The following is a 10,474-nucleotide window of genomic DNA, read 5'->3' on the forward strand; positions in this document are numbered from 1 at the left end:
CGAGGAACAAGAAGTTGTGCAAATCCTCAAGAGCAAGAAGTTAAGTGTAGGGTTAACGAAAACCCTACTCAAACATCAGAGAATGAAAGAATAGGAGTCGATCCACCAGAAGAAGTGCTTAACGCTAGGGCTAATGAAAACCCGAATCTAGCAAATCAAATTATGGCTCAAATGATTCGACAATTATGCATTGCTTATCCTACTATGGATATTAATTTGGAACTGAAGTATGGATTAATCTAGTTACTGCCGACTTTCTGTGGATTACAAAATGAAAATCCACACAAACATCTAAAAGAGTTTCATATGGCTTGTCTTAGTATGAAACCTCAGGCCGTAACTAAGGATTAAATCAAATTGCGTGCTTTCCCTTTTTCCTTAGCAGATTCTTCTGGGGAATGGTTGTTTTATCTACTTCCTAGATCTATTACAACTTGGACCGATATTTCCTATTTGTTTCTCAATAGGTTTTTTTCCAGCATCGCATGCAGCTGAGTTAAAAAGAGAGATCATTGGGATAAGGAAAAAAGATGTGGAATCACCTTACGACTATTGGGAGCGATTCAAGAAATTATGTGCAAGTTGCCCACAACATGGGATAACAGAACAATCTCTGCTCCAATACTTCTATAAGGGCTTAAAACCCATCGAGCTGAATATGGTAGATGCCGCTAGTGAATGAGCATTGGTCAACATGACTCCCCAACAGGCAAGGGGCTTCATATCCATGATGGTTGCGAATACTTAGTAATTCTGAGCCCACCAGAAGGGTTCACTAGCTAAGTAATTCAACTTTAAGAGATAAAGTTGTTAGACTTACTAATATCGTGAATTCTCTTTTTGCAGTACAAATATGACCAACCCGACTGTGCAGATTTGTGCAACACTTAAACACACAACTGATGCATGCCTTACTTTGTGTAACGGTACTATTGCCCATTTAGATGCTACGGGGAACTTTCCTGGACCGCCCCAAAAGCGATATGACCCCTATGCAAATACATATAACCTAGGATGGAAAGACCATCCTAACTTGAGTTACGAGGCAAACCTACAGTATAACTAGCCATAACAAAATTGGTTTCCACAACAATTGCAAGATTCAAGTACCTCTCTAGAAACCATGGTCAATAAATTAGCAGCTAATGTGCTTGATTTCCAACAGAAAATACAACGACAAACTCTTGATTTCCAAAAGGAAACAAAATATTTTTAACAGAAAACTGAGGTGTCTATAAGAGAGTTGACCACATTAATTAAGAAAATGAGCTCACAAAGAAAGTTGACATCACAAATGGAACCTAACCCAAGACAACACGCAAATGCAGTGACGTCGCAAAGTGGAAATGTACTAGAACCAAATCCTAGCAGGAATCTTAATCAAAATTTCGCCCAAAAAAAGCAAGAAAACGATGAACAGGTCTAAATGAAACTTCCATTGCCCATAATTCAACCTCCATTTCTAGGACGATTGAACCAACATCGGAAAGGTAAGGAGGAAAAAGAGATCCTCGAAACATTCAGAAATGTCGAGATTGACATGCCATTGTTGGATGCCATCAAACAAATTCCACGATATGCCAAGTTCCTTAAAGAGCTTTGCACCAACAAGTAAAAATTGACTGGAAATGAAAGAGTAAATATTGGTGAAAATGTATCTGTGATGTTGCAGCAGAGGATGCCAGCAAAATAAGGGCATGTTTGCAATACCATGCAAAATAGGCCACTTAGGAATCAAAAAAGCCATGTGTGATTTAGGATCTTCCATAAATGTAATGTCTTTTTCTTTTTATGAATCACCAAGTGTTATCATTTAATTAGCAGATAGGTCTATTTTGCATCCCGAAGGAGTCCTTGAGGACATATTAGTGAAAGTCAAAAGACTTATCTTTCCTACAGACTTTTATGTGATAAAAATGGAAGAGGATAATGCTCCTGGGTCTTCAAACATCTTATTGGGGCAACCTTTCCTTAGTATTGCAAATACTAAGATTAACATGCATAGCAAAACCCTCACGATAGAGTTTGATGGGGAGACCGTGAAGTTTAATGCTTATGACGCTATTAGTCACTCGAGTGAAATCTTAAACGTAAATTGTGTCAACATAATTGACTCATTAGTAGAAGAAACTTTTGAGTCATCTATTAATGAATTATCAGCTTCTATGAATACTAATTTTTTAACTTCTGTTGTGCAAACAGTAGATCTGGAATTAAAACCACTTCTCGAGCATCTCAAATGCACATTTTTGAAGAATGATGAGACCATTGCCGACTTAAAAGGGATTAACCCCTTGACATGCACACATAAGATTTTCTTGGAGGAAAATACGAAACCAAAGTCAGAGGTGCAAGGACAATTGAACCCAAATATGGTGCATGTGGTAAAAAAGGAGAATTTCCAAGCCCATACGAACGAAAGAATTCAGTTGGAACAACCCTAATACTAGTTGGGGCGTCAAGCTAACGACGTTAAATAAGCACTTGTTGGAAGGCAACCCAATTTTATTTTTATTTTTATTTTATTTACATATATTTTCTTTTTTCTATTTTCTTTTTTTTTAGTTTCTTTCATGTTAATAAATTTTATTCTCTCTTATTATATCCAGAAAAATCAATGAGAAGAAAAAATAAAATTGGAATGACATCTTGAAGGAATGGGTATGTTTTAGCAAAACCCCATATTCTACCCTAATCCAGGTAGGAATAGCACATCCTTATTTTAAACTCACCTAAACCTATTGTTAAGTTCAATTTCGAGCTTAATTTATTCAATTAAAATATTTAAATTGTTGATTAATTTTTGATTAATTAAGTTATAATTCAGCTTAAATTGATTTAATACATTCTATGCCGTAATAATTTAATTGCACTCCAATTCAAAAATTTAATTTTAATTTTATTTCATGTGCAGGTAAGGTACATTATCATGTCCGTATGAGCTCAAATTCATGAATAAGAAACTGCTGGATGAAAGTTGATGACATGCTGGTTTTGAAGAATTAAATTGACATAATTAAAATATAAAATTGAAGTGTCCAAAATTACCACAAAAGTCATTGGGACAAAGAGGAAAAATCGGTCCAATTGGATGTACAGCAGGCCGAACATGCGACAAAATCAGCAAGGAAATTATTCCCCAAATTCCCTTCTTGCTAGCGGTGGCCGACTTCAATTAATTCAAGGAAATCAAATCAGCCTTGAAGAGTTCAATTAAAGTAGAACTCTATTAGGCTGAAGCTGTTTTTATGCAACGGGTTCAGCTAGGATAAAGGGGGATAAGATCGAATTTGTAATGGCCCAAATTTGAGGTTATCGGAACAGTGGTTTCGGGACCACAAATCCGATGAGAAAAATTTTATTTTTCTTATATTTTTATGGTCTACAATTTCACAAAATGATTTCGTGAAAATTTCGTTCGAAAATTTCGACGTTTGGGCACTCAATTTAGTCAAAAGGGCTAAATTGTAAAAGTGCAAAAGTTGAGTTCTACATGTTAGATGTGTCCAATTGTTATGAAACTTTAAATTGGAGGTCCTTATATGGTAATTATACCATTGGTAACTTGGTAGACAAAATGGACATGAGATAAGTGAAATAGAAAATTTTTAAGTTAGGGGCAATTTGGTAATCTAGTAATTAAAATGAATTAAAAGGGAAAAAGATGACAAATTATGCTCATCTTCTTCATATGAACGAAATCAGCAAGGGGGGAAGCCATAGTTAGGGTTTTCAAGCTTCCAAGCTCCATAGTAAGTGATCCCAAGCCCGCTTTTAATGTTCTTTACGTTTTGAGATCCGGTAGCTTAATTTAGCTTATTCTAGCAATAATTTAACCTAGGGTTTATATTTGGAAAAATACCCATAGGTGAAAAGTGTTTATTTTGATGTTTTATGATAGAATATGAAGCTAGAAATTATGTTAAACAACTTTTGCTAAGCGATTTTAAGTGAAAGCGAGTAAAACGACATAATCGGTAAAAATACCTAATGTTCATAAGTACATGTTAGAGTGGGAATTTGATGTTGCCATAGAAGGAAAAATGTTCGAATGTTATAAAACATAAGAATAAGAGATGAAGTTTAATTTCCGAGCCTTGGGGCAAAATGTAATTATGTAAAAGTTTAGGGGCAAAATTGTAATTTTGAAAAGTTAGAGTCGAGGGCTGTTTTGATGAATGTGATTATTAAATAAGTTAAATTTACTATTTTAGATCAAGAAGTACGAAACTCGAGGTTAGACAAAGGAAGAATAAAGTTGAAGGCTAAGTTGGTGAATTTGGCTATAATTGGTACCGAGGTAAGTTTACTGTAAATAAATGCAATATTTCAATATTTATTATCAATGCTGTTATTTTCCAGCAACTATGAATTTATTTTATGAATTTATTTGATGATGATCTAAGCATGAAATGATAGAGAATTAAAATTAAAAAGTCCCGTTGATACATAAGGATGGTCTGGATACGAATGTCATGACATTTGGGTAAAGAGGTCCCATGTAAGACCATGTCAGGACATGGCATTGGCACCAGATGAGAGGTCCCATGTAAGACCATGTGCGGGACATGGCATTGGCACCGAGATGAGAGGTCCCATGTAAGACCATGTGCAGGACATGGCGTTGGCACCAGATGAGAGGTCCCAGTAAGACCATGTCCAGGACATGGCATGGGCACCGATATGAGAACATCCCATGTAAGACCATGTCGGGACATGGCTTTGGCATGTTATTATCAGAAGAGACCCGAGTATCCTTATTATTCCAATGTAGCTCAACGGGCTTGTGAACGAATTATGTTCATGAAAGTTCAGTTTAAAGCATAAATGGCAAGCTCAGGTAAGTTATAATAGTTAAGAACTTATTATACTATCAATTGATGTTCCACGATGCAGCAAGAGTTGAGTAAGTTATGCACACAAGTATTCTAAGTAAACAAGTAAGAGAACTAGTATGAGATTAACTAAAGAGTAAACTAGAGATATAGACATTGAGTTTAATTATTTAAGTTAAATATTGTTATTTATTTGCTAGTAAACTTACTAAGCTTTATGCTTACTTCTTTTATTTCTCTTTCTCTTATAGTATTGCAAAGCTACTTCAAGGATCCTAAAGAAGTCGGAGATCGTCCACACTATCAACTACAAGCGCTCGGTATTTTATATCGAAACACGTTTGAGTTATGGCATGTATAGGGATTTAGTTATTTTGTATGTTTGTAATGATGATTTTGCTAATGAGTGATGTGTAAGTATTTGATGATGTATGGTCATTAAAATGGTTAAGGATGAAGGTGTTTGTTGTTATGAAAGATTAGGTGATAAATTATGCATGGAAATCATGAAAGGATAAAATTTTGCAAAGAAACAGAATTCAGGCAGCACAGTGACGTGAATTTGAAAAATCACCCAAGATAGTATAAAATGAATTAGAGGGTGAATGATATATGGAATTAAAGCTTGTTGAGTCTATTTTCATATAAAAATAACGGTGTAGCAAAAAGAAATTTATATTTTAAGATATGTGAATTTTAGTAAGATAGGGTCAGAACTGTTTTTGGAGTCCCCTGTTCTGAGTTTAGAAAATAATTAAAAATTGTACAAAAATGGTTATGAGTTGAAATTTACATGCTTAGATTCCTTAATGAGTCTATTTTCTGTATAAACAAGTAAGAACTTCATATGAAAATCCTACAGTGAGAAAACTTATTTTTAGTAACAAGAGGTCAGAATAGTCAAATGGTGAAACAGGGGAGACTTTAACTAATAAACTGTACTAATTGGCTGAACCAAAAATTCTAAAAATTTTATGGTGAGTAGATATATGAGTCTAGTTTCAGGTAAAATTTACAGAATTAAATTTCGAGTTCTGTAGCTCAAGTTATAATTAATTTAGTAACTGCTGTGCGATTGGACAGATTTGCTGTAAATAGTGAAATAAATTTTCTAACCTAGTTTTTATGCTCCGAATTGGTAAGATAAGCTAAGTAATGCCTCGTGCTCGACTCCGGAAACGGTCTCGGGTAAGGGGTGTTACAGAATTATTTTTGATTTTGCTGGAGGCTGTTAATTTTTCCATAAAAGGGGCGATCAACAGCTTTAAAAGGGGAGTCAAAAAAATAGAGAAAAACACATAGCAGCAGAGAGGCGTGGCACTCGAACAAATGAAAATCTGAAATTGAATCAGCAAAAGCCGAATCAGAAATTGAAGTAGCAGTCCAGAATTTCAGCTAATCGAGAGAAGGGAAGCTCGACGATTTGAGGAATTTTCTTCTCCAAGATTCAGTCTGTAACTTATGTCATTTACAATTGATTTTTGTTTCGTTTCGATTGCTATGAGTGGCTAAATTAATTAAGCTCAGTTAGACACTTATGAAACTTAGCACAAGAAATTTGAAGGTTTATTTGTTTAAATTCAGATTTAGCATTCTTGAGTTGCTAAATTTTATTGTTCAAGGAGTTTTGTCTCTAAATTAATTAGATTGATCGCCTACCTAATTTAGGACATTTCTTATAATTATCTAAGTGTAATTGAGTAATCGAATTTCTTAATTAAACTTAGAATCAGTGATAATAAATTAGCATGCTGCTAATTAACGCAACTTCAGATTTAATTTTGGAAGCCGTTGGAGGATTTTCTTTAATTAACGCAAGGTGAAATCCCTAAATACTTAGCGCACTTTTAATTGGAAATTAAGGGTAGGTATTCAAGTATGAATGTTCTCTATTTGAATTTGAATTTATTTGGGATAAAAATTCAGTTCGTAAGTGATTTTCTTCAGCCTTGTTGCTAGATTAGATTATTAAAATAATAAAATAACGATAAGGACTTGTGCTAGGTGGATTAAGGAGTTACTAACTGAGCATTCTTCATCTTCATTCGACAATATTTCAGCATTTACAATTTACGCTACATTTTATTTGTTACCAAAGAGCATTATTAGAAAAAACCCCCCATTTTTCCTTTGTCGCATACGTTTATATTAACTTGATTTTAATTATTTTCAAATAGGTTTAACACGAGCTTCTTTGTGGGACGATTCCGTACTTACTCTATATTACCAGTTAATATTGGTTGAGTAGGGGATTAAATTCGGTGGTCGTAACGACAGCTACCAAATTTTGGCGCCGTTGCCGGGGACGCGACGTAGTCAAATCTATTTGATTTTCAAAACTTACTTTGTTTTCTTGTTTTTGTCTTTGCAGGTAGATTAGTCCATTTAGTATATGTTATTAAGGAGCGGACGACGAACATCGACAGACTCTGTTAACATCACTGATCGGCAAGCTGAATATCCCAACTTCCACGAGCCTAACATTTCAGAGGATATCAACATGGCCAACCAGACCTTGAAGCAATTGGCCGCACCTAACTTGGCTGTGCAACCACCATCTATCACGTATCCCACCCTTGATAGGCCATTAAAGCTCAATTCGGGATTTCTGAATTTGTTGCCAAAATTCAATGGGTTACCAGGTGAGGACCCTTACCGTCATATTAATGAATTCTTAATTACTTGCTCAACTATGCAGCCAGATGGCATTGAAGAGGAACAAATCAAGCTCTGAGCTTTTCCTTTCTCATTACAAGGTTTGGCGAAGGACTAGTTATATTATATGTCGCCAGGCTCATTCACAACTTGGACAGGGTTACATAAAGCTTTCCTAGAGAAGTATTTTTCGGCATCAAGAATAGGGTCAATCAGGAAGGAAATTTGTGGAATTAAGCAACTGGTAGGTGAGTCACTATATGAGTACTGGGAAAGATTTAAACGGCTATGTGCGAGTTGTCCACAGCATCAGATTAGTGAGCAGCTCTTAGTGCAATATTTTTATGAAGGGTTGACACCACAAGATCGAGGAATGATCGATGCAGCGAGTGGAGGTGCATTGGTTGATAAAACTCCTGAGCAAGCCCGAAATTTGATCGCTAATATGGCGCAGAATACACAGCAATTCGGTTTCAGGAGGTCTGACTTGGGTAAACGAATGGATGAAGGCCAGTCGAGCATGATGGAGGCTCAATTAGCTAATTTAACGGCTATGGTAAGTAAGTTGATGACTGGAGGTACAGCGAAAGCTTCACTATGCGGCATTTGTTGTTTAGAAGGACATACCACAGATATGTGTCCGACATTACAAGAAGGGCAAGCTAACGCCGTCTTTCCAAATTAGAGGAGGTATGATCCATATTCGGCTACTTATAATGAGGGATGGAGAGATCACCCTAATCTTAGATATCAAAACCGAGCTACGCCTCCAGGATTTGAGCAGCAAAATTCCCGACCATATAATATGTCACAACCAACCCATCAAAACCCGAGTGCCGAAACCAAGACCCATTCCATGCTTGAACAAATGATGAAGATGATGGCTGACCAGAAGAAGGAAACCGATGGAAGATTTCAGTCTTTGGAATCGGCAGCGAAGCAATTGCAAACTAGAGCCTCGTCGACTGATGTTAATCTTGGGAACTTACAAGCACAGGTAAATAATCGGTTACCGTCACAGCCTGTGGCAAATCCGAGGGATAATGTCAGTGCAATAACCTTGCGAAGTGGGAAGGAGTTGAGATTGATACTAAAGAAGGTCCAAAACAGCAATGAGGAATATGAAACTAAGGTAAAAAAGGTCCGATTTAGTGATATTGAAGAGGAAAATTTAGCCTTGCCAAAGGCTGATTTACAACCGTCGCAAGCAGCTCCAAAGGAAGTAGGGAAATCACGTTTACAACAGTCCACTACTTTGCATGATGTAGCAAATTTTAAATAGGAAATGAGGGTTCCCGAGCTTCGAGCACAAGCAAGTCAAAACATTAATAACCAACCTCGGTCTTATGTGCCAAAGGCGCCATTTCCACAACGTTTGAGGAAGGAAAAGTCAGACGATGTCAATGCCGAAATTCTAGAGACTTTCCGCAAGGTACAAGTTAATATTCCATTGATTGATGCAATTAAACAAGTGCCTAGATATGCTAAGTTTTTGAAAGAATTATGCACATCTAAAAGGAAATTAATTGGTAATGAGAAGATTAGCTTAGGCAAAAATGTATCTGCGGTATTTCAAAAGAAACTTCCTACTAAATGTAAAGATCCTGGAATGTTTTCGATACCTTGTCAGATAGGAGACCTTAAACTTGATAGACCTATGCTTGATTTGGGAGCTTCTATAAATGTCATGCCTAGGAGTATCTATGATAGGGTTCAATTAGGTGCATTAAAAGACACAGGACTGATAATTCAACTTGCAGGTAGGAAAAGCACATCCTTATTTTAAACTCACCTAAACCTATGCCCAAACAACCACCCTACAGCTAAATGCCCTTCTTCTTACACTTTCAAAACCTAATTTTTCCCCTATATTCACCCAAAACTCCCTCAAGCCGCTGTTAGTCCTCTCCCTCACCCCCACTGACGATTTTCAAACCACCAAGGCTAGGAATAGGAACTGCGCCACAGCCTTCCCCTCCTTCTTCTCCTCCACATGACGCCAAACCTTCCCCTCATTGCAGCTATGCTTGAACGACAGTGACTACATAGGGAGTTTTTCTAAACCCTTTTACTTTCACCTATTTTTTTCTCTTTTTTTTTTCTTCTTCTTTTCCATTTTCTTTCACATCGAGGACAATGTGTTTTAAGTAGGGAGACATTCCTTATTATTTCTGTCATTTCATTTTCTACTTTTACTATTGTGTTACTGTTGCTGAGGCCTTGTTCTCATTTCTGCCTACATTTATTGTTTTAGTATATCCTGCCATTTTTCATGCCCATGATTTTGACTAGGAATTACCCACTATTTGACATGAGAGCATGATTCCTGTCTATTGAGTTAGTTGTGATTTTGTTGGTTTGATTTTGTCTCCACTGTTTTATTTCTATTAGGCTAAAATAATTATGATTAATAGAGTTAACCCTATCTTGCTTATAGTAAAATTGCTTAAGTCTAAATGCAAAGAGGACACTTAATACAATTGCATGCTAAAATTATGTTCATGACTGTTAGGTGGTTGCTGAAACTTATTTTTGACACTTGATTGTTTTTCCTAGTCCTCCAAAATTAAAATTTTGTTCCATGATAATAATAAATTTTGATGTCTCTGTGGTTATGAGTGCAGCTTAAAACGTGACTGATTGAGTAACTGGGGTAGGGTACTTGGGTTGTCATCCTACTTTGCGCCAAAAGGTTGTGTGACGTGTTAGGTAAAACACCGCTAACTGGAATTAAACAAAAATTTTTTAGGAATGTGTTGGGCTGAGTAACCGGGGTGGGTGCTTGGTTGTTATCTCTCTTTGCATCAAAAGGTTCAATATATTCTTAAGGAAAAAAAAGAAGGAGAAAAAGAAAAAGAAAGAAAAAGAAAAAGAAAAAAGAAGTAAAAAATAATAATAAAGAATTGCATTTGGAGGATAAGGGTGGAAACGAATAGGGTGTCTTGGTAAGTTTAGTAAATTACCTAATTTTCATGAAATAATCC

At 36.0% G+C, this 10,474-nt stretch overlaps 2 protein-coding genes across 2 annotated transcripts; both read left to right on the forward strand.

The window, feature by feature from the left end:
* Nucleotides 1–7,617: 7,617 nt before the first annotated feature.
* LOC128037416 (uncharacterized) lies at nucleotides 7,618–8,772 on the forward strand. The gene is made up of 2 exons (XM_052627333.1): nucleotides 7,618–8,046; nucleotides 8,176–8,772. The coding sequence occupies exons 1-2, from the start codon at nucleotides 7,618–7,620 to the stop codon at nucleotides 8,770–8,772; spliced, it is 1,026 nt and encodes a 341-aa protein (XP_052483293.1).
* Nucleotides 8,773–8,775: 3 nt separating this feature from the next.
* LOC128037417 (uncharacterized) lies at nucleotides 8,776–9,276 on the forward strand. Its single transcript, XM_052627334.1, has one exon. The coding sequence runs from the start codon at nucleotides 8,776–8,778 to the stop codon at nucleotides 9,274–9,276; it is 501 nt and encodes a 166-aa protein (XP_052483294.1).
* The last annotated feature ends 1,198 nt before the right edge of the window (nucleotides 9,277–10,474 follow it).

This window comes from Gossypium raimondii, unplaced genomic scaffold (assembly GCF_025698545.1).
Source record: "Gossypium raimondii isolate GPD5lz unplaced genomic scaffold, ASM2569854v1 Contig00255, whole genome shotgun sequence".
NCBI lineage: Eukaryota > Viridiplantae > Streptophyta > Magnoliopsida > Malvales > Malvaceae > Gossypium > Gossypium raimondii.

Coding starts and splice junctions, on each gene's coding strand:
- LOC128037416 (XM_052627333.1), top strand. CDS start 7,618: ATGTCGCCAGGCTCATTCACAACTTGGACAGGGTTACATAAAGCTTTC. Junction 8,047..8,175: donor TAGCTAATTTAACGGCTATG/GTAAGTAAGTTG, acceptor TTTCCAAATTAG/AGGAGGTATGATCCATATTC.
- LOC128037417 (XM_052627334.1), top strand. CDS start 8,776: ATGAGGGTTCCCGAGCTTCGAGCACAAGCAAGTCAAAACATTAATAAC.